Source organism: Prionailurus bengalensis, chromosome B3 (assembly GCF_016509475.1).
Source record: "Prionailurus bengalensis isolate Pbe53 chromosome B3, Fcat_Pben_1.1_paternal_pri, whole genome shotgun sequence".
Lineage (NCBI taxonomy): Eukaryota > Metazoa > Chordata > Mammalia > Carnivora > Felidae > Prionailurus > Prionailurus bengalensis.
In genome coordinates, this window is record NC_057355.1 from 111,704,345 (window position 1) to 111,726,537 (window position 22,193).

The window sequence follows — 22,193 nt, forward strand, 5'->3', positions numbered from 1 at the left end:
GTCCAGAGCTCTGTGGGGGAAAGGCTTGCTGAACGCATGAATGAGCAAGCGCTCTCGGTCTCAGGCAAGGCACAGCTCCTGGGTGGTGGCCTAGGATTTTCCAGGGACAATCCAGAGAATCTGTCCCTTTGTCTCCATGGTGATACCCACTTGCTCAACTACCCCTCCTTGGTCCAGTTCAGAGGGAAACAAAACCAGTCAAATCAGTGAGAAAGATGGAGCATTACTGATTTATTAGAAAAACTAGTAAATGGGTTTTCTCTGGTTGGTGGAAGCACATTTGAGCAGGTGGAGGACAAGGCCCCGCTGGCCCCAGGGCCAGCCCCAGATCGCGTGGTCTGTGCCCAACAGGGCTGCAGTCGTGTGTAGCTGCCTCCTCCTCCCTTGTGTCCTCCCTGAGCTTGCTTGTCCAAAGGACCAAGTCATATGGTCCTGGATCCCTGTCTGCTCCCACTAAAGGGAGGGGAGAGAGATCCAGGACCAACCTCGGGGACCCTGGTTGCCCTCCAATAGGCAGGAAAGAGAAACGGTGTGGTGGGGACGCTGGGCCTTCCACAAGCTTCCTGTTACTCGTGCTAGTTGTGGGGGCTGGGGGGAGGCCTGAGGACCCTCCATACCCCCCTCGGCCAATCAGTTCAGGCAGGGGGTGAAGGGGAAAGAGAGAGGGAAGGAGGACTGCCTGACCATGCCCAGAAGGAGCTTCGTGTAAGCTGCCCTGGGGAGGAAGCCTGTTATGCTGGTGTGGACAGGAGCTGTGTCAACCTAGTTTGGGAATACCATTAAAAGACTGCAAAGTAGAAAACGTAAGGAGAGGAAAAAGAAACCTTGCCAGGGCACCAGGAGCTTAGCCCCAGGTGGCACAGTCTCCCAAAGCTGGGCTCCTGTAGGCTCAGTCCTGTTGGTTGAGTGCCTTGGGGCTTGCGTGATGGGAGAGGGATGTGTGGGGAGCTGGCAATAGAGGGGCCACATGCAGCTGGCTGCCAGTCTGGGGGACCCGGGGTGGTGAAATCCTACCTCTTCCTTTGGGATCCTTCCATTCTTTGGACTATGGAGTCACTTGCTGGAAATGTCTCACCTCAGTTGCAGCTTTGGCACACATGGAGGGGACAGGGTGGTCCTTGGTCTCCCTAAAGATTGGCCCAGGGAGAGGAGGAAGATTCTTGCCACTATCTGCCTTGGAGCAGGACATGCCCTCAGATGCACTAGAGGCCTTCTTCATCACCAGTTGAGTATGGTCACCTCACTGCCTCCTGCCTTGGTTTCCCCAGATGGAGAAAGAGGCTGGTGAATGGTATATACTAGCTTTCCTGTAGATGCAAAGAGGGATGCAGGATTAGATGCAGAGAGGCCAAGTGAAGACCCTGGCTCTAAAGGTGGGGCCACCGGATCTGGGGGTGCTGGGCTCTATTGGAGAACTTCCCTCCTGTTCTTGTCTGCTGAAGTTAGCTTCCCCTTGGCAGGGTGGTATTGACCTCTAAGCTGTGCCTGCACTAGGGGCTCCTGGGAAGGCCTAGTGACTCTGGATGCCTACCCTTGGAGTTGCTACGTGGGCCTCACTCACATCCAGAGGAATCATCTGGGTGTGTCTGAGCCTCCTCATGGGGAAGGTAATGGAACAGCAGCCCCTGGGACTTTTATGGTCTCTCCAGGGGTAACACCTGCTGCCCCCAGCATGACCCCTTTTTTGGACCTAACCCCAGTCCAGACGCTGGGCTGGCACTGTATTGCTTTCAGGGTGCTGGAGGAGATCCTTGTTGGAACAAGTGCCCTCTTCCCTCTAGAAGTCTGACCTTAACAGCATGGGGAAGGCTATCCCTGGGCAAATAGGTTGTTGCAGGCCTCCTTTAGGCTATGCTTTGGGAAGGGGGGAGGGGTGTTGGACGTTGGGTGACCTCTGCACCCATGTGACTTTCCCACGACCCAAGGCCAGGACCTTCAGGAGAAGCGGAGCAAGGGGTGCCATACCCTCAGGGCCCAAACCCAGCATTTGTCCCAGCTGTCCAGGGGTTGTGTTATATGGGAGGTAATACCCAGGTATGGTTCCTTTTGCCACCCCAGAGTGACAGGTCATGAACTTTGCTGTCCGTCCAGCCAGCACCCTCAGATGGTACCAGCTGCAGACAGGACACACTGGGCATTGGGCTTTGGGCTGCTTTGCTGTAGGTGCCGGGGCATTTTTCTTGTATCTAGGAATCTGTACTGTCTCCCTGAGGGGCCCTGGGGCTGAATCGTACTGTGCTGGTTTGGTGGGGAGGGTCCTAGAGTGGAGAGGCAGAGCCCTGGGCAGTGTCCAGGTCTGTCTCCTTCACCTCTGAGCCTTACGCTGCTCTGTTGTTTTAAGAAGACCAGCTTGAGAGCTTTTACCTCCCTTTTACCACCTGTGGTGGTAGCAGAGGGCACCGGAGGCAGCCTGAGGCCCTTGCATATAAGACCCACCAACCTTGGACTGCACCGTTTTTTGTTTTGGTGAGAGAAAGAAGAGGGAAGGGATCAGGTGGCCCTTGAAGTGAGAGTCCCAGTTCTGAGGAAGCCCAGTGGGGAGGAGGCCCATTGTGTCCTCTGGGTCCCCAGGGGCCCCTTGCCTAGAGCTAGAGCCCTGTGTGGTTACCTGAAGCTCCTTCCTCATGCCCCTAAGGGGCAGGTCAGGCGTTTCCAGTGTCCTCTTCTCTTTCCCTGGCTGTGACCAAAGGGGAGGTGGCCCCAAGCAAGATCTGCTTTGGGAGTGGGCAGCGTCTGAGGAACCTCTTCTCTCTTTTCCAGCTTTTATGGGGCTTGGGGGTTGGAGGGCCCTCATACTGGAGGAGGGGTGTGGGAGAGGAAGGCCTGTGCCTGGGAAACCGTTGCCTGCCACAGGGGTCCCTGGCCTTCCCCCCGGACCGGGACTGCACGAAGGCGGAGGCAGGCGTCAGCCGGAGGGCGGAGGCAGGGATCGCGGCACAGCGGGCCCAGGCCACCGGATCGCAGGCGCAGGCAGGCGCAAGCAGCGGGTGGCCCGGGCGGTGGGCTGCGGGGAGGACCGGCCCGGGCTGAGGCCCGAGGCCCCAGGCGCCCCGCCAGTCCCTGCACAGCTCGGTCCTGCTGGCAGGGCTCCAGAGAGGCTACTTCTTTTTGGGGAAGAAGCTGAATCTCTTCTCCTTGTCTTTCTTGCCAAGGCTGGCGTCGGGGCCGGTGATGGAGGGCAGGGGCAAGCTCTGGGCCTTCACACGGATGCTCTGGGATTCGTTGATGGCGGTGCTCACGCCCTGCAGCCAGGACAGCATCTCCTCCTGCAACGCAGAAGGGTCATGGGCCACAAAGGAGGGGGGTGCCCCTGGGACTTCTGAGGGAGCCACCTGCTGCTTTGTCAGCAGGAGTCTGGGCTAGGCTGCCCTGTACTTACCTCATCCTTGCCATGGAAGAGCCACTCGCTGCCATTGCTCAGCCTAGGACAAAAAAAGGTTTCCTGCCATGTGGCTACCTCTGCCTGGATAGAGGGCTGGCTCATCCCACAGACCCGAGCCTCCCCCTGACCACAACCCTCAGAGGCAGGTAAAAATCTGGACCATCAGCCTCTTTGATTTGAAAAATGCTAGGCCTGGAGCTGGTCTCCTACAGGGGCCCCTATCCAGCCACTGATGCCAAACTAAGCCTGCAGGGAATGGGCACGGGCCAGGAGGGCCTCACCTCAGCTTGAAGACATGCTTCTTCTTCTTATAGTTGGCAGCAATCTCACAGATGGCGTGTCTCAGGGCCAGGGGTTCCTCCCCATGGTAGGGCACCCCCAGGGCCAGGTTCTTGGCGTCCTTGTAGAAGGTCAGTTCGCTGTTCCGGAGAACACAGTACAGGTTGCTCCAGGACCTGTGGAAACAGGCAGGCAGGTCCCCCATGGTCCGGTTATGACAGCTCTGTAATGAATTCTAGCTTTACCATTTTGTAAAAAATTAGTATACTAGGGGCGCCTGGGTGGCTCATTTCGTTGGGCATCTGACTCTTGGTTTTGGCTCAGGGCATGATCTCGCAGTTTCATGGGTTCGAGCCCCACATCAGGCTCTGTGCTGGCGGCATAGAGACTGCTTGGGATTCTCTCTCTCCCCCTCTCTACTCCTCCCCCACTCCTGCTGTCTCAATCTCTCTCAAAATAAACTTACAAAAAAAAATAGTAACACATTTTATGGTTAAGAAAGGAAATAAAAATCATCTGCCTGTAATTCCACCATCAAAAGCTACTGTTAACATTTTACATATTCTAGTCTTTTCTATTCACACATTCACATTTTCTTCTATTCACATATATAATGAAAATTGGGTTATACTGAATATTTAATTTCATATCCTGCTTTTATTTATATCCTTTTAAGATTAACACTATATCATGAGTGTTTTCCCATATCCTTCAAATCTTTCCCCAAAATAATTTTGAATTGCTATCTGGTATCCCACCATATATACAAATAATCCCTTTATTGGTGGGCCTTGTAATTACTGGAAATTCAAACAGTGCAGTTTAAACAGCAATGGGATAAACTTTCATGCATAAATGTTTGCTATAGCTCTGATATTACCTCGAGATAAATTTCTAAAAGTAGAATTACTGAGTCTAAGACCAATAGTGTAAACTTAACCTTGCAAAGCACTTGAGCATCCATTAGCATGTTTGATCCTTACCACACAACTGTAAAGTGAACAGAGCAGGGTTTTGTCAATGGAAATATGCACGGTATACTGCACCAGCACTTTTTAAAGATACACACTTGTGCAAATCAAGACTCAGCTGATGTTTGGGAGATGAGCTCATAAGCTAATGTGTGGGCTGACCTGAGCTCCTTGACTGGCCAATGGGAAACAGGTTGCCTTTTTACCTCTCAACAGTAATGAATGCTGGGAAACATTAAGCTTTTCTTACTCCTCCTCCTCTTCCTTTGCCCCCCCCCCCCCCCCGCCCGCCTCCCAACCCCCATTGCTCTCTTTCTCCTCCCTCCCTTTGGAAAGCAGGAAGGTGAAGAATTTGGGGGCACATGGGGAAGAAGGACTGCAAGTTCAGAGAGAGAACTTGACCTGTACTGTACAAGCTGGCTGCAGAGCCATTTTTACAGAGCCCAGCTTTCTGACACCCACAGGGAGATCCTCCAGGAAGGGTCAGGGACCTTTCCTCTAGCCCTCACCACCTTCCTTAGCTTGTAGCCCAAGTAAGGCAGTTGCTGAGAAGGAGCTGGGTCTTATCCTGCCTTAAACAAATGACTTAACTTCTCTGAAATTCTGTTTTTCTATCTGGAAAATAGAATCTTCAATAGCACAGAGCAGTTGTGAAGATTTTAGCATGGTAGGTGCTCAGTCAATGCTAGTTTCTCCTTTTCTGGTGGCCTCTGTATAAACAATAGACTTCTTCAGGGTGGTTGGTCCCCCAAATTCATTTTTGAAATTTGAATTAGTTTTTTAGCCTGTCTCCCCAGTACGGGCTCTGTATGCAGCCCTGGAGCCCTGGGAATGTGGCTGCTTCAACCTCTCAAAGCTGTCCTGTGTCCCTGGGGCCCTGGAAAGCTCCCCAAAAAACAGAGGCCCCCAGGGACCTTGGGTAGAAGCAGCTCTGGACAGACCGAATTCAAGGACATAACTGCCTCAGGGCCAGGAAAGGGCACAGCCTTCGACTGAGTTCCTCAGGGTCACAGAATTGCTGTATGACAGCACTGGGAGGGACCTCCAGAAGGCATGTATGCCAACCCCATTCTTCCTATTTTACAGCGGGGGAAACTGACGCCCAGATTTGTTAAAAAGTGGGACTTGGTCAAGGATATGTTGTTACTGCCAAGACGTACCTACCTGTTACCCAGCCCTGGATTAAGAAAAACTAGTATTATTGAGAACCTACTCTGTGTCAGGCTCAGTATCTGTACCCAAGAGGCATGCTACCATCATCGTTATCCCTGTTTTGCAAACGGGGAGACGAAGGCTGAGTAACTTGTACGAGGGTGTAGGATTTGAACTCAGGACTGGAACTGAAGATAGGCTTTTCCCATTGTGCCAAGTAGCCCCTAGGCTGGCCCAAAGGGGTGCTCAGACCAGAGACAAAGGGCACCCTCTCTCCCAACACATACCCATGCTGCTGAGACTCTGTTGGTGGAGAAGTCCTTGGGAGCCGCCCCCCCTACCAGCAGGTGGCCCCTGCCTCACATACCTGTTGGATGCCTTCTTATTGGGCCCCTCCAGGTCATGCTTTCGGCCCAGGTAGCCCTCCATCTGCACACTGTACCCGTGGTCCCGCTGGGCTGGCAGCGTTGTAGGTTCATCACCCTCGCTCAGAGGCGTGTCCAGGACTTTATAGAGAGGCTCGGTGGTGGGCCTCTCATCCCCACTGGATTTCTCCTCCTGTGGCCCTGGAGGGGGTGGCGGCTGCAGGTCCTGAGGCCACTGCCTCTCTTCTTCCCCCTGCTCAGGGTCATATGGGAGGAGCACACCTTGCTGGGGGTTCAGACCCAGGGATGGCTACTCGGCAGGATTGGGAAGTCTGAGGTCCCCTCCTGACCTTGCTTCCTTACTGCTGTGTGCCTCCTGGTTTTCCCTTGACTTGCTGAGCCACCTGGTCTGCTTCTCTTAGACCCCGCCCATGCCTCTGGTTCCATTCCCACTCCCTCACCTTTCAACATAGTGACAGGAGGTTCTTAGAATGAGCTGAGGGGCCTAGGTGATGATTTCACTGCTGGGGGTTTCCAATGCAGCTGGCAAAGCCCCGGATCACTGCTGGCTCCAGGCCCCCCACCCCTGCTTCAGCAGAGGTGCTCCGACTCCAACTGAGTTGTATATAGGCTCTGGCAAGATTGCATAAGAAAGGTGCTATTCAACTGGAGCTTTGAATGGGAACTCTGTTGGTACCTGCTCTGGCTAAGGCCCCGGAGCTAAGGGGTCAGGCCCTCAGTCCCCCTACCACCTTACAAAGGGAGAACCTAGATCCTCCCGGGTCAAGGTGCAGGACCAACTGGCCCTGCTCCCAGCACTGGACAGGGATTTGTTGCGGGTAGGGCAGTGCTTCCTAACCCTGGTTGCCTTCTACAGTCCCCAACTTCAACAAAATACACCCTGGAGTGGGGTCAGCACATTGGTATTTCTGAATAAGCTTTTCATGCTCTCTAATGAGCAGCTGAAGTGGAGAATCCCCAGGTTAGGAGCCATCACTCCAGGGAAAAGCTGTGGCTTTCACCTCTCTGCACTTCCCTTTGCAGGGTGGGGTGCTCCTGCCCCTACCTAGCCCAACGAGGGGCCTCCATGCCCAGGAGAAGGGGAGCCGACCTATACCCCAGCCGACCTATACCAACGCAGAGGCATTGGTGATCTGCCTTTGTGCCCTGTTGCAGAAGAGGGGAGGATGGATGAGGGTAGCAGGGGGGAAGCCAGCCTCTCCCTGCCAGGTAGGGCACAGAGGAGTGTGTGCCAAATGGGCACCAATGCAGGCAGCCTAGCTTGAGCCATCTGGCTAGGACCCTGTCTCCAAGGCCTGACTATTGGAGACCTTACAGCACCAGGTGGGAAGGGTCCTATGCCACGTCTGGATGCCTGAAGGACCAAGGACATCACCCAGGAGGATCAGAACCTCCCCACGCAGTAGAGACTGCCCCCTTTTCTACTCCCTACTTCTTGCCCCACAACTGAAGGTGGAGGCCTGGAGGAGCCAGAGAAGAGCAGAGACCCTGTGCTCCCCATTGTGGGTCCTTTAGACCATGGATCAAACCTGAAATAGAGAAATGGAGGATGAGAGAATGTGGACACTACCCTGGATAGCAGATTGAAGGTTTAAACTGAAACAGACTGGGTAGGCTTTTCAGCAGATGGAAGTGACCAAGGACTGCCTGAGATGGTACGAAGGAATGGAAGGAGAGGCTCAATGGAGAGGTCTGAGGCAGTGATTGGAGGAAAGGTAAAGCTGGTCATGTTTGTATTCCATCAAATTAGGACAGTCCAATAAACAGTTTTAAGTTGGTGGTCCAGTAAGATCTCATTTAAAGAAAGGATAACATGACTGAAAAGTTTGAAAACCACTAACCTAGTCTACTGCCTTCAATCTACAAGGAAATCTATTCTCAGAGAGGTTAAGTGACTTGCCCAAGGTCACACAGCTAACAGGTATCAAAAGAGCATGCACTCCAGAATTAGAAAACCTGAGTTTTTATCACATTGTTAGGTCTTTCATCTTTTCCTTAGAGCCCCTTGAGCGCTGTGACTGGTTCACACTCCTCTTTACACATCTGCAGTACTTGTATGTTCAAGTGTCTGCAGTGAGCTAGCACTGGCCACAGGGATTTAGAGGCCTCAAAGCACTGCCTGGGTCATCTAGCAGGGTAGAAGGGCAAAGTTGGCAGGGATGAGCCTGGGAGCGGGCTTTTTCTTTGGACTCAAGCCAACCTCTGACTTGGGTATAAAGGTTGGGAGGCGGATTATTAATGCAGAAGGTAAAGCCTCTTTCCACCCCCTACCTCTCCATCTGGCTGCACTGCTCCCCTTCATCCTGGGCCAGGGTGTTCCTTGCACCTGCCATGGGGTGTCAGAGAAGACCCTCTGCCACGTTTGCCTCTCACTCAGCCTCTACCCTCCTAGGACTGGTTTTACTAGGCACTGTCCACATATTCTTCCTATACTTACATTCTCTTAACATTTCTGAACTGTCCTCTGGGGGAAAAAAAGGCAGATTTTTCCAGGACTGCCTCCCAACTTAATCTCAACCTTTCTTCTGCTTCCTCCTAATGAGTGCCTGACCCACATCCCCTAGCAGGTACGTACATTCAGAGGACCTGGCCTGTGTGATCAAAAGTTAAATGGCCAGGTTACGGGTTTGTTTTAGAAAATGGGAGTTTCCAATGTATGCAAACATTTCTTCTGTGCCCTTGACTATTCATGTGGAATAGACTGCCCTGAAGGCCAAGGCTGAGAAGGAGCTGAGGGTGAGGGTGAGGGGTAGAAGTGTCTGGCGGCTCCTGGCTGCCTCCCAGGCCCAGAGCTGGCAGCGCTGCTCTTCTGGGCTAAGGAAGGAGCCACAGATGAGAAAGATGGGGCATGGTTTTGGCCAGAGGGACCTTCCTTTCCCAGGCTCCAGGAGGAAATCTTCGTGCTGTCTTCTAAAAGGAAGTTGGGGAAGGGAGGGGAGGTGGTGACTGTCGTCCTGCTGCTGCCCCCCAAAACCATGCCATACTTTCATATGGAAATTCTGCCTTGCCCTACAGGGGAGGGGCTGTGGCCCAGAGCTGGCTACTTGTGTGGCTGTAGGGAGAGGCAGGTTCTGCCGAAGGGCCCTGGGGAAGAGTCCATTCTGTCCTCTGTTGTAAGGTGGAAGGCCTGCTGCTTCAGCCCTTAGATCACAAGGACGATGCACAGATTATAGCTGCAGTGCTGAGGGTGCCTAGCCTGGAAACACCACCCACCGGAGTTGGGGACACTCAAACAGGGGGACTGGAGGAAATTCTAGGTGTCAGGCTGGAGCAGCTGGGAGTCTAGACTTTAAGTGGAGGTGACAGCCTGCAGGAGAATGGGCCAAGGCGGGGGCTGGGATATAGGAGGGTGCTGCCTGTAGCACGGAGGTTTGGGGAACAGGTGGGTGAAGCAGGGGCATCTGAGAGGAGGGCGTGTGAGCCGGCTGCTGGGATCATGATGTCAGAGGAGGGCAGGGGGCAGGCAGCATTGGCTGCTGGTAGGGGACATCAGGGGAGGAAAGGCACAGGCAGGAGAGGCTTTTAGGATGTCTGAGGATTGCAGTCAAACAGGGAGAGGCCCGGGTTCCTGACGGGCAGGAAATGGCCACCTTTTCAGGGTCTTTTCAGCTTGACTTTTTAGCATATTGCCTTCCTAGGAAGCTGCCTTGGGCAGGGGAAGTAGGCAGAGCCTTGAGGGTCTTCTCCACAAAGGAGGCTCAAGAATAGGAGAAGAAGGGGGACAAGATGGGTGCATTTCTGCTCTGGACTAAAGGAGATGGAGGTGTGCTTCCATGCCCGGACGGGGGTGTAGAAGACAGCAGACAGACAACTAACACTCCAGTCCCCGGGAGAAAAATAACCTGGCCTGTGACCACAGGGTGTTTTGGAGTTTCTAGAAGATGCTCAGTGAGCCCAGATGTATTAACAAGCAAGGAAACGCAAGTGAGGGGGCTTGTCCCTAAAGGAGATACTGATAAGCGAGAACCAGGGTGTGAGGGTGCACCCAGGAAGAGGCCATTCCTCCTTGTGGTGCGATCGTCTTGCCTGCTGATCTCATGGCAGGGACTCAGCCCAGAGTGTATACGTAGGGGTATCTAGGGAGAGATGCTCCAGGAAGGCTGGTTTGGGAGGGCTCTGGCAATGGGTGTTAGAATTCACATGGAGGATGCTTCATTTAAGAAGATGAAGGACTGTAGTGAGGAACAGACGAAACATGAAGACTGGAAATAATCTACTAGGTGCCAGATGTTCTACCTACATTCTCTTCCGATCCTCACAGTCTGAGGCAGGTATCAGCCCTTATCCCTATTTTATAGATTCGGAAAAGTGGGGTCAGGGAGGAGTAACTTGTTCAGCCACACATCTAGTGAGTGAGGAGTTGAAGCAAAGCTGTCTGGTCCCTTCCTCCTACGGAATCCTGCTGCAGAAGGGGCGGGGTACTGTTGCTCCAGAGGAGAGCACCCAATGTGGTTCCTGCTCTACATTTGTAAGACGAGTCAGAAAACACCTGAACGGGCCAGAAGAGGGGCTTGGTGCTGGACGACACCTACTGCTGGATGCCTTAGGCAACCAAGTCGTGCTTCAACTGGGGTGGAGGGAAGCTGGCCACTTCTGCAGCCGAGAATTGCACTCTCCCCCAGTGTCTGATGTCTGGATGCTTGTCCTCTGGGTAAGGGGTGGGAAGGACTGTGGGCAGGCAGGTTGGGAAGACTGTTCAGAAGACAGCTGTTTACAAGAGAAGAAAAAGATTGTTGAGTTGAGAGCAGCCAAAGAAATCAAGAGATGGGAACTCAGGGCGAGCAGAGACAAATGCCTCCAGAGGGAAGGCAGGAGCAGCTGGGGTGGAGAGATGGGATGAGCCATCAGTCCATCTGAGATGACAACTGGGAAACCAGGGAAGATGACAGGAGGAGCCACCAGGTGAAGTGAGGGGAAAGGAGAGGGGAGTGTGCAGGGTCCCCTCAAACAGGGAGGGGAGGACCTGGTCCACCGCCCTCGTGGATGGGAGGCTTCCTTGGGAGCGGTCTTCACCATTCCTACCACCGGCTCTTCCGGGCCTGCCCTGGAGAAGCTGGTGGCTCCTCCATCCTGCTGTGATTCGGAAAGACTAAAAAGAGTTAGAAGATGCCCGCACCCCCCCCCCCCCCATCCAGATCTTACGCCCAGTGGTCAAGTTGGCAGCTTCAAACCCCTTTTCTGAGATGCCTCCAATGTTAACGGAGTTCCGTCCTGAGTCCATCAGTATCTGGGATGCTCTGAAACACAGCTTGGAAGGAAGAATGCAGAGGCAGCCTTTGGAGCAGCCAGGCCAGGAAGATCACATGTGCCCACAGCATGGAAAGCTGGGCACACCCAGTGGTGGACACAGGTCCAGAAAGAGCCTGGAGTATCAGGGTGTAGTGCCAGACTGTAGGCAGACCCCTCCCCGCCACCCCCCACACCCACTGATTCAGGCATCCTGGGGAGACAGGGCCACGCCCAGGTTTAGGGGAAAACAGAGACCTTTCCAGGTCCCTTCTGCTCATTAGGAACAAATAGGATTCGCACAGGCTGAAAAATGCCTGAAGCAGCAAGCAGTTCCTTTGGGCCTCACGGGGCGGGGAGAAAGGACTGGAACACTTGCTCGGGCAAGAAGAGACACAGCTGCTCCACACATCCCCACATCCCTTCCATCCAAGGACGTGGAACCTGGCCTCTGGTTGCTGATTACAGCTTCAGGCTGCCTGCCAGGAGGGCTGTTCTGAGGAGAGCCTGGGGGGTGGGTGGTGGGGGTAGGGGCGACAGTTGCTGGAGCCAGCCAGGCACCTTCTGAAAGGTATACCCGCTCAGCTCCTGGGGCACGTCCCTCCCATTTCCAAGCGCTGGTTACTGCCCTCAAGCTGCGGCAACCTCTGAAATTCTGGAAGGGAGAGGCGAGGGACCTAGACTCCCCACATTTACCCCTAATGAGATGTCCGTCCTCTCCCAGGCAGCCAGCTGCAGGCAGTCTTGGAAGGTCATGGTAAGAGTGACGTCTGTGAGCTGCACTTGGGTAAGAATCTTTCCTGACAACCTGATGAAGGGACCTGATAATGACCAGCACCCAGCAGTTGCTTTCCAGAGTAGCCTCAAGTTCCAGAGGCTGACAGGGAACAACCACGTGGTGAACACTGAAGACTGCCTCTTTCTTGTTGTCACAGCCCCTCAGAGCACCAGTACCTCTCAGGGATGCCATTCACATTGTCACAGCTGTCCCGTTGGGAGAATTCCCCAAGCAGGCCCCAATTCCCACCCCAAAGCCAAGAACTGGATGCCATGCACAGAAGATATCCCAGCACTGTTGGCTGGGACCTTTAAGCCTGGAGTGATCTGAAATGACCTGGATCCTCTGTAGTACCATTTTCCCCCGTGAAATCAATCACAACCTTTCAACAATCAACACCTCCCTGCAGATGCACTGGGGATTCTGAGGCACCCAGGGCCTGGGAGATGAGAATGCTTAGCAAGAACCCCAGGCCCTTCCCACAGCCACCCCCAGGATGAAGGGACACATACAGGCAGGGGGTACTGGGGTGACAGTGCCAGGCACTGAGAGGAAGGGGAATGCTCAGCCTGCTGCCAGGCCCTCATCCAGTGCCCCGGGGCCATCTTCAGGGCATAGACTTTGGCAGGAGCTGAGGCCCAACCCTGCCTCTCTTTCCACAGCCAAGGACAAAGGCAAACACCCCAGCCCTTTGCCTCTTCTTTCCCATCCAGCCTCATACCAGCTAGCACCTGACAAGCTAACAGGCTCCTTAGAACTAAGGATGGGACCAGAGGAAAGTGGGGAAACCCATCTCTCCCAGCCCCTCCCTTTATTTAACTATACTGTTGATATACAGGAACGTTCTGGACTTTCTGCAATCCCAAAGAGGGCTTTATAAGGGTGAGGAGACCCAGGACGATTAGGTGGTTTGTATAAAATCATACAGGAAGGTTCTAGCAGCATTAAGGACTAGAACCCAATGTCCTGACTTCCACTCCAGAAGTTTTGGCTTTTGTGATACCTTATTTTTTTCTACTTGGCCTCATGCACACACTTACATACTTACCTGTATGAAAGGACCAGTTTTTTTTTTTTACCAGAACGTGCTCTGATGTGGAAAGGTGGTGAGGGAGGCAATCGTACAATGATGTATTTGAGGAAAAGATGGACGTGGAATGCACTCCAGTCCGTGTGTGTGTCTGCGTGTGCTTTTGCAAACACCTGGAAAGGGGGGGTACCAAGCTGGGGCCTGCAGGGTGGCCACCCGTGGTGTGTAGCAGGTGTCTGGTCCACTCCCATCTGTTCCCCCAAGCAGGAAGCCAGCATGCACTAGTGATGGGTTTCACATAAAGCAGCACCACATGGATCGATTCTACAGGGCACCCACACCAGACCACACACATGGGACAGCGTGAGAGCCACCCTAACCCAGGCCCGGCCAGGGAGAAGGCTCAGCACACTGCCAGCCCTTCCTGGGAGAGGCCAGTGGTTTCTGAAAAGGTGTCCCATCCTGCGTGGGACCCATTTTCCTCTCTCCTCATATCAAAGACCGACTGGGTATCACACCCTCCCTTGGAGTTTTGTAGATCCTCATAAAACCCAACAAAGGGCTCAGAAAGGAGAAGCAGCAGGAAATTTGTTTCCATGAGGCCTCAGGCCTGGTATTCACTTGATTTGCCATCTGGATTCTTCCTGTAGCAAACACAGGCATCCTCCCATTTGACGGAGTGGCTGGCTCTTGGGAAGGGTCTCAGATGTGGGTTCGTTCCCACCTTCCAGAGATACTCAGGTCCAAGCAGGTTTTATTCCCCCAAACCCAGGGACATTCAGGTGTTGGATGGAGGCAGCTCTGACGCACACGTAATTACATTTGCACAGACGTACATGACACGGACAATGGAGTTGCTCAGGTGGCCACAAAGGAGCCCGCAGACCGGGGACACCACTGCACGTAAAGACACACAGGGACGCACAGCCGAAGCGCAGGAGGTGCCGGACAGTCCCAGCCCCAGTGTCCACAGTTCGGGCAGCCCTCAAGTTCTCTCTCCTTCCGGCGGGGGCTGTTTCAGGCAAAAGGGGCTGGGACCAAGTCCGCCAGAGATCCCACATGCGGTGATGGGAGCTTCAGAGAGCACTTCTGGGAAGGACCCTCCATTGGGAGCCCAGGAATGCCCTCTGCTGGACATGAAGGGCTGGTGCAGCTCAGAAAGGGACTCTGGCCAGGCTGGAGGCAGCAGAGGGAGCTCAGAGTGTGGAAGAGTGTGTGAGTGTGAGTGTGTGTGGCTCTCAGGGGTGTGAGAAGGGCTGACAGACCTGACAGGGATTTTGCACAGGAAATAATCACTGTATGTGCATTTTTCTGCGGTGGTGCACGTATCAAATTTCCACCTAGAATGCCAATTTCCCTTAAAGGTTCAGGCAAGCTTAACCGGGCAACTAGAGAGGTGGGGTACATGCATTGGTGAGCCATGCAAGGCACGTGCCGAAGTCTTGTCTTCTTCTCAGCCGCTCCCCAGGGCATTTCTCCAAAATCTAGGTTACAGCCTTACCCGGCTCCCTGTACAGACACCCTGGGTCTTTTCAGCTTATGGACCTATTCCTTCCTGAAGACATGTGCCCCAAGCCTCCAGCAGCTGGTTTGTCTTGGACCCTCCCAACACCTCCGCCAGCCAGGACTCTGATGCACCTTACTTTCCTACAAGTTTGGGGGACTGGCCCTGTGACCCAGAAGCCCTGGTGCTCTCCTTCACTCCTGCACAGCTCCTTGAAGTCTGTTCCTGCTTCAGAGCCAGCTCCATATCCAAACTCACTGACTCACAGGCATCAGGCCTGGGAGCAGCAAAAGGAAGGAGGCTCTGTGTAGGAGGGAGGGATCTGCTAGAGGGTGGCTGTCCCCGCTCCACTGCCCTAAATGTCTGTGGCTGGCGCAGGCGGGATCAGATGGTCTATTTGTGCATGTGTGTGTGTGTGTGTGTGTGTGTGTGTGTGTGTGTGTTCAGGGCCTACTGTGTGAAGGATGGACTGAGAGGGAAAATGGGAAAAAGAATGATGTGTAAAAATAAACCTTCCCTGGATAAACTGTTTCTCCTAATGTAGATGGTGATGTATTTATACAATAAAATTTATTAGACTAGATAATACCAAACTAATAGAGTCATATGAGTGGGCGGGCATGTCAGTTTCTTCTGGGTTGAAGGAAGGAGGCCAATTATTCTAGAGATTAAGGAAACCTAAGTTAAAAAGGAAGACTGATCTGAAGGAGGAGTCTGGAGGCTGGGTGGTGTGCGCCTGTCCTCGCCTTCTGCCTCAGCTGAGCCTAGTAGGGATGAGCAGGTTCTGGCAGCAATGACTCCCAGGAACCAGACAAACCAGACAGGAAACTGACCGGGGATGTTCTCTCGGTGGCTGCTCGATGCGGACCTCGGGGAGCCTCCCCTGCTGTCTCGCCTTCCTCCTCTTGAGGCCTAGAGAGGACACAGCCCCTCTTTAGAAACCACCTCCCTGAGGCGGATGCCTACCCCCAAGGCACACACATCAGCTATCTCCTGGTCCAGGCCTCCTGGCAACAGGCACTTAGCAAGGAGCTGCTTAATCTGAAGAGTTATGGCAGATACTTCAGAAACGGACATGGTCGTGCACAAAATGGCCTCTCAGGCACGTGTGCAGGTGGTGCCCAGAGCAGGGGAGGTGATTCTTCAGCAGCCACTGCTCTCTACCCATTTCTGCCTGTACCCCTAGATTCGAGGGAAACAAAAGCTCCTCTCTGCCTTTAAGCTACAGACACTCCAGATTTCTCTGGCTAGTGGCCCAGGTGTGAGAGGTCACATGCGCACTGTTAAAACATCAGGGGGCCTGTTTCTGATTAAAAAAGTACCCTCCCTCTCCCTTCCCACCCATCCTCCTTGGCAGAGTGCTCCTGCTGGGTCTACCGCCTGGCCCTCGCCATACTTACCCAGGCTCCTCCTCAGGTCTCTCTGGGGTCTGGCGTTCTTTTAGCTCAAGCTAGGGGAAGAAAAAGGCCCAGAGTATCAGAGCAGTCACAGAGAAGAGCTTGCCGTTAGACCAACTTTCTCTACAGATGGCTCCCAATACACCTGGTGTTTGTTCCTTTTGAAAATACTTACCCCTTTTGCCTTTCACATTCAAAAGTACTTTCTACCTCTCCCATTTGCTTCCCACTCTCCCCCTTGCCAAGCCTCTTACACTGTCCATGGGTGCCTAATAATGGGCTCAGAGTTCTTGACTTGAGATAACCACGTCCCCCAGGCATGGCTGCTGAGAGCCTCCCAGCGCCCGTTCCCAGCTCACCGTAGTGGGCTTCTCCAGGGCCGCAAAGCGCTCTGCCCAGCTGGCTGTGGATTTCTCAAAGGCTTCATGCCTCTTGATAAGCTTTTCCACACTATCCACCGTGTGTCCAAAGTCCCGGCTGGCCAGGTAGGGCTCCTGGGCGATCAACCACGCTTCGGCCACAGAGGCGTCCCTCGAGAACTGGCACACTTCCAGTACTGCCAAGGGGAACAAGCCACAGATACCCCCACAGGACCCAGGGGCCTGTTAGCACCCAATGGGGGGCTGCTCAGTAGACAGGGAGCTAGCGGTCAGGCAGGAGGCCCACACGGGTGCTGGTGAATTACGCGGACACCCTGCTCCGTGGTGACCTGCGCCAGAAACCACTCTATCCCCACGCCACACCAGGCCCCTTCCTCATCTCTACCCAGAGTTACATTTGAAAAACACGTTAATCAGAACTCGAATTTGAAAACAAAATGTAATTTAGAGGTCTCCTCTTGAGGAGCAGCCTTTTGCCCTGAACACCCTCTCTTCCCAGCCCGCGGCTATCTCACATAATCACGCACAAGCAGCCATGGGCCCTGTAGGCCTTCCTGGCTTGTGCGTGGCTCCTCCCTGAGCGGCAGGGTTTTCCACCTTTCCTGTCTCCAGCTGAGGAGGACAGAGCTCTTTCTGTGCCTGACACGCCTCAGATCAAATATGCAGGAAGCTCTAGAGCCTTACCCTGTGACCACCCCCCACCCCCAGATTACAGCTCTACAAGGACACCAGCCTGGCACGAGGCAGCAGCATCTTCCCAGCTCAGGTTCTGCCCAGACCTGGGCAAGCCCAAGGGCGAGCAGGGAGAAGGCATGCTGGCGGGTGAGAGGTGGGCTTCCAGCAGCCTGTCCACACAGGTCTGTATGGACCCCAGAACCTTGCAGATGAGTGGTGCTGCGGGGGGCGGGGGCTCATCTCCAGGCAGTGAAAGTCACCCCTCCATGCCCCTACCTCAGCAGGCATCTGCACCCCCTCCCCCTCCCCAGGTTCTGGGTCCCAGAGGTACTCACACATGCGGAGCCGCTCCCAGCGGGCCTCCCACCTCTCATTCATCTCCTTCCTCCTGTAGAGCACCTGCTTCAGTTTCTCACTGATCTGGGGGAAGGAAGGGAGAATCACTCAGGCTTTGGGAAACCTTTCCCCTGTCTGGGATGGTATGCAAATGGATCCTGCAAAGCATGCTGGGTTTGGTCACATGGATCTGACTTCAAGTCTGGCCCTGCCACTTGCCAGCTGTGCAACCCTGGGCAAGTTACTTAACCTCTCTGAGGCACATGTGCCTCACCCTAGGAAATGGGTGTTGCCAATCCCACGTGTGTGCATGTCATGGTTGGTTAGGCGGGTTGTGAGACTGCTCTCCACTACTAAGCTGCCAATCTTGGATGGGTTTGGTGAGGCTCTAATCCCTGGGCCTGCACACAGCCCTGATGCTCCATGAGTGAAAGAAAGAGGAGTCTCCTCAGAGAAACCATGGCCCCCAGCACCTTCCCCAGGAAGCTGTCTGGCCCAGCAAGAGTGAGGGCAAGGACACGGAGGGGCTCATCTTCACCCCACTGTCTCTCTCACCTCCTCCGAGGCCTGGTGCTGCCTCTGCAGTAGGGACTCGCCCAGCTCCAGGCAGGCGCTAAAGTTCTTGCTCCGGGTTTCAATCTCTGCCTTGATGCCCTGGTGATACTTCATGAGCAGCTCCACCGAGGAGACGTCCCTGGGGAAGGGGGCAGGGTCAGGAATCGAGGAGGGAGTTTGGGGGAAGAAGGAAACTCTGGGTGACTCTGGCCTGCCTGATGCCAAGTCCTGACTGGAGAGGGCCACCCCCTGCCTGCCTGAGAGTCTGAACACACTTCCTCCTCTCTCTCTGGGCAGCCCAGCCCCAGCAGGAACACTGATGCCCTGGTGTCTGCCGTTGGTCAGTTGGCAGGGGATAGGTGGGGGATTTGGGAACCCGCAAAGAAGCCTGAGAACATTATTTGACAACAAAAAGGAATAAAGTACCGACACATCCTACAACATGGATGAACCTTAGAAAGATTGTGCCAGGTGAAAGAAGCCAATCATGAAAGACCACATAATGTAGAATTCCTTTTCTATGAGCAGTCTAGTACAGGCAAATCTAGAGAGACAGAAAGCAGATTCGTGGTCGCCAGGGGCTGGGGGAAGAGGAAATCGTCGGGTGATGACTACTAAAGAGTACAGGGTCTCTTTTAGGGGTGATGAAAATCTTCTAAACTTGGATTGCGGTGATGGTTGCAAAAAAACCCCCTGGATGGGGCACTTTAAAAGGCTGAATTATGCGGTATGTGAGTTACTTCAGGGTAACAATGTTAAATATAAAGGCTTGGCCATCAGGATGGGCACCCTAGGACACAGGGACAGAGGTGGGCTGGTGACCATTGCCTTTCATGGACAATGAGCTCCTTCCTGAGCTCCCCAGCCCAGCACTGGGAGGAAGAGTGCACAGTCTCGGACCTGCCCAGCTTCGGGTACGTGAAGTGCTTATTTTCACTGACGGCTGTGGTCCTCGCCCTGCCGTCAGATCTGAATGGCAGAGGTCTTTCTCGCCACTCTCAGGGGTCCCTTCACTCTGAAGTGCTTGGTTCCCCCCACTAGAAGCTGAGCCACTCAGTTTCTGCCCAGGCCCAGCCTCAGGTGCCCCCACAGTCCAGGACTGTCTCTCCAAGGAGGAGTAGTGCCCTGAGGGCAGCACACTGGTCCGCCAGCCTCTGGGACCAAGTGGCTGAGGAGAGGGGCTGCCTTGAGGACGTCCCCCTTACCTGGGCCTCTCCTGGGTCTCGATCTGCCGGATGATGCCCTCCATCCAGGAGAGGAGGTCTCGGACCATGCTCAAGAAGCGGAATTTGTCTGCCGTGTCCACCAGCTGGGTACGGCGTCCCGCACAGGCGTCGAGCAGTGCTTGCCACGCAGCAGACACCTCCTGCTCCTTGTTCTGGATGGCATCTGCTTTTTCCCCAGCGTATGCTGTCTGCAGGCGGGTGGCCACGTCCTGGAACTGCTGCACCTGTGGTCGGGCGAAATTGGACGTTGTTCGCCAGAAAGACGTGTCTTGGGCCTCTGATGGGCAAGGGCAAGGGATCTGTCTCCTCCTGGTCTCCCTCCCCAGGGCTCTTCTAGAAGGCAAGATCTTCAGCCTCCCACCAACACTGGGGGAAAATGCACCTTGTTTTGGCCTCTATGGACCCATGCTATCCCTGGGGCTTTGAGGAGGATACAGGAGTGGAAGGGACCCTATGCCCTTTGATCTCCCTAGAATTAATGGGAGTAACTATGTGCCAGGCACTGTTCTAAACATTTTCTTATTTATTACTTTCTTAATCTTTACAACCATCCCATGAAAGAGGTACTATTGTGATCCCTGGTTTCAAGACGAGGAAACTGAGGCACAGGGAGGTTTGGTGACTGGCCTGAGGTCATTCACACTAGGAGAGGGGTGCAGACTGGGGGTATGCTCCTGAGTTCCTGTTCTTAACCACTCAACATGCTGCCTCTCTGAGGAAGGGGCTGTACCGGACCCCCTGTCTAAGGCCAGTCCCAGTACAATGAAGCCTTATTCCTGAGACTTCAGCAGGCTGTGCCCACCTCAGGGGCTCTGGCATCCACAAGGCATAAGAGCCTCATGACAGACCCCACCTCCAGCTGGACAAATTCCTGGGAGGTCCTCTCTTGGGTGAACCAGGGCCCAACTGGCCTTGGCGTCCCATCCCTGAACCCTGATGGGTGGGTGCAGGATTCCATAGCTAGCCTCTCTCCCAGTCTCTCTGGAAGGCCGCCGAGGCCCCGGCATTAAGATCCTTTGCTCTCACCCTTTCGATCACATCAAGTTCTGTGGAGCCCTATGGACCTTCAGAGGTGTCTTGGAGGCCTTCCAGTGATGGGAAGAGAGGGTCTAAGCAGATCTTGGGGTCCCTCCAGCTCCCATATAGAAAGACCAAACAGCCTGGTGGCTGAGGGCATGGTGTGTATAGCCAGACTGCCAGGATCTGAATCTTGGCTCCACTGTTGATCTATGTTCCCAGCCAACTTGTTCACTCTCTCTATGCCTTGCTTTCCTCATCTATAAAATGCAGATAATGTTAGAAGCTACTTCAGGGGGTGGCAATGAGGATTCAGTGCCTAAATAGATTGCTTATACCCATACCTGGTGCTAGAAAAGGAACATACATATATGTTCGCTCGTAACACTGTTATACGACCAGAGAAAGAACATTTTAAGATATGTTTTGCGTTGGGCTTTTCTGAAGATTCAGTTTGAAGAACTACTTCTGAAGCTAAGGAATGTCTGAAAGCCGCAGCTCCCTGCCTTTCTGCCCCGAGCTGTTGCCTTTCTTAGGAGGTGAAATTTCCTGGTGTCCATTCTAGAGGTTTCACCTCTAGAAGCCAGAGAGGCCTCGACGCCCCCGGGGGCCTGGTCATGGGAAAGATGTGAAAGGCAGGTCCCTGGAGCCTGCAGGTGGGCAGCAGGGGACAGAAGGCACCTGCAAGCCCAGCATCTGCAGCTCCCGCTCAAAGGCAGTGTGCACCCGGTGGAAAGACTCGGCAGTGCTGGCGTCCAGCCCCACGTCCTCGGGCAGCTCACGGTGCTTCTCATCGATGAGGCCCAGGATCTCGGCGCCCGTGTAGAAGTAGCGGTGCAGATCATGGGAGGCGGCCAGCAGCTGCATGCGCGTGTCGATGAGCTCTAGCAGGTCCGCCCACATCTCGTTCAGCCCATCCTTCCACTCGGCGATGGTGGCCGCTTCGCTGTGGCCTGCGTCGATGAGCCGCTCGATGATGATGTTCACGTTGTCCACCCGTTCCTGCCCAATCGCCCCGGTCTCCCGGGCAAAGTCCCGGAACTTGTCCCGGAGCAGCTGGACACGGGGTAAACAGAAACGTGGTTATGGGGCCCAGGGGTGGGGTGGTGTCATCACCCCAGCTGCAGACTTTCTTGAGTGGCAGCCAGAGCACCTGGAGCCACAGTCCCACACCTGCCCAGGGCAGCCTGAGTCCACAGTGGTGTCTGCATCTCCGGGTAGCAGTGTGTGCACGTGCGTGCGTGCGTGCGCGCCCGGAGTGACCACTCCTGCAACTATGGCATTTGAGGAAGACAGAGAAAGCAGTTGTGAGTACTCACAGTGACATGGTCGAAGTCTTGCCCCATTTCAAGGGAAGAGGCCATCCGCTCCTTTTCCGTTATCCACTGCTCCAAGTCATCTGCCTCCCTCTTCAGCTGGAACAGGTGGTACATGTTCTCCAGCTTCCGCCTGCGCTCCTCCGCCATGTCCTTCAGCCCTGCATACTGCTTGTCCACCTGCCCCTGAAGCCGGATGATCTGTTCCCTGGAATTCAAAATAAGAAGGCACTCAGAGATGGAGGCAGAGAGCCCAGAGCAGCTAGTGCAGGGGAGCTGATGTACTCCTCCCACCTGTGGCAGGGATACATGGGGAGGGAAGGCAGGAGAAATGACAGCAGCTTTCCCCGGGGAAGCGCTGGGGAGAAAAAAAGAACCATCCCTGAGACCAGAATGCCTCAAGGTGCCTCCCACCATCACCCAGGGAAGCTTAGAGAGACAAAAAAGAAGCCCCTCCATATTCCTCCAAGGAGGCTGAAGGAGCAGCACTATGAGCGGGCTCCAGCACCAGCAGGGAGGGGTCTGTGGTCCCAGGCGCTCAACCCCTGGGGCTCCCCTGAGAGACGCTGCAGTGGATGCTGAA

The 22,193-nt window shown here is 54.3% G+C and overlaps 1 protein-coding gene across 2 annotated transcripts in view; it reads right to left on the bottom strand.

The window, feature by feature from the left end:
• Nucleotides 1–216: 216 nt before the first annotated feature.
• Nucleotides 217–22,193, bottom strand: part of SPTB (spectrin beta, erythrocytic) — a 128,506-nt gene continuing 106,529 nt past the window's right edge. The window contains exons 25-37 of one of the 2 annotated variants that reach the window (XR_006293409.1): nucleotides 21,614–21,818; nucleotides 20,976–21,350; nucleotides 19,257–19,501; nucleotides 18,052–18,190; nucleotides 17,496–17,580; nucleotides 16,465–16,661; nucleotides 16,109–16,158; nucleotides 15,542–15,620; nucleotides 6,152–6,402; nucleotides 3,664–3,837; nucleotides 3,380–3,422; nucleotides 2,609–3,266; nucleotides 217–1,307 (exon numbers count right to left, since the gene is read on the bottom strand). Coding sequence is in view for 1 of the 2 variants with exons in the window: in XM_043556350.1 (XP_043412285.1) it covers nucleotides 3,099–3,266; nucleotides 3,380–3,422; nucleotides 3,664–3,837; nucleotides 6,152–6,402; nucleotides 15,542–15,620; nucleotides 16,109–16,158; nucleotides 16,465–16,661; nucleotides 17,496–17,580; nucleotides 18,052–18,190; nucleotides 19,257–19,501; nucleotides 20,976–21,350; nucleotides 21,614–21,818 (2,011 nt within the window). In the remaining variant the exon portion in view is untranslated. Of the gene's footprint in view, nucleotides 3,267–3,379; nucleotides 3,423–3,663; nucleotides 3,838–6,151; nucleotides 6,403–15,541; nucleotides 15,621–16,108; nucleotides 16,159–16,464; nucleotides 16,662–17,495; nucleotides 17,581–18,051; nucleotides 18,191–19,256; nucleotides 19,502–20,975; nucleotides 21,351–21,613; nucleotides 21,819–22,193 lie in introns of both variants that reach the window. The other variant, XM_043556350.1, reaches the window with a different exon arrangement.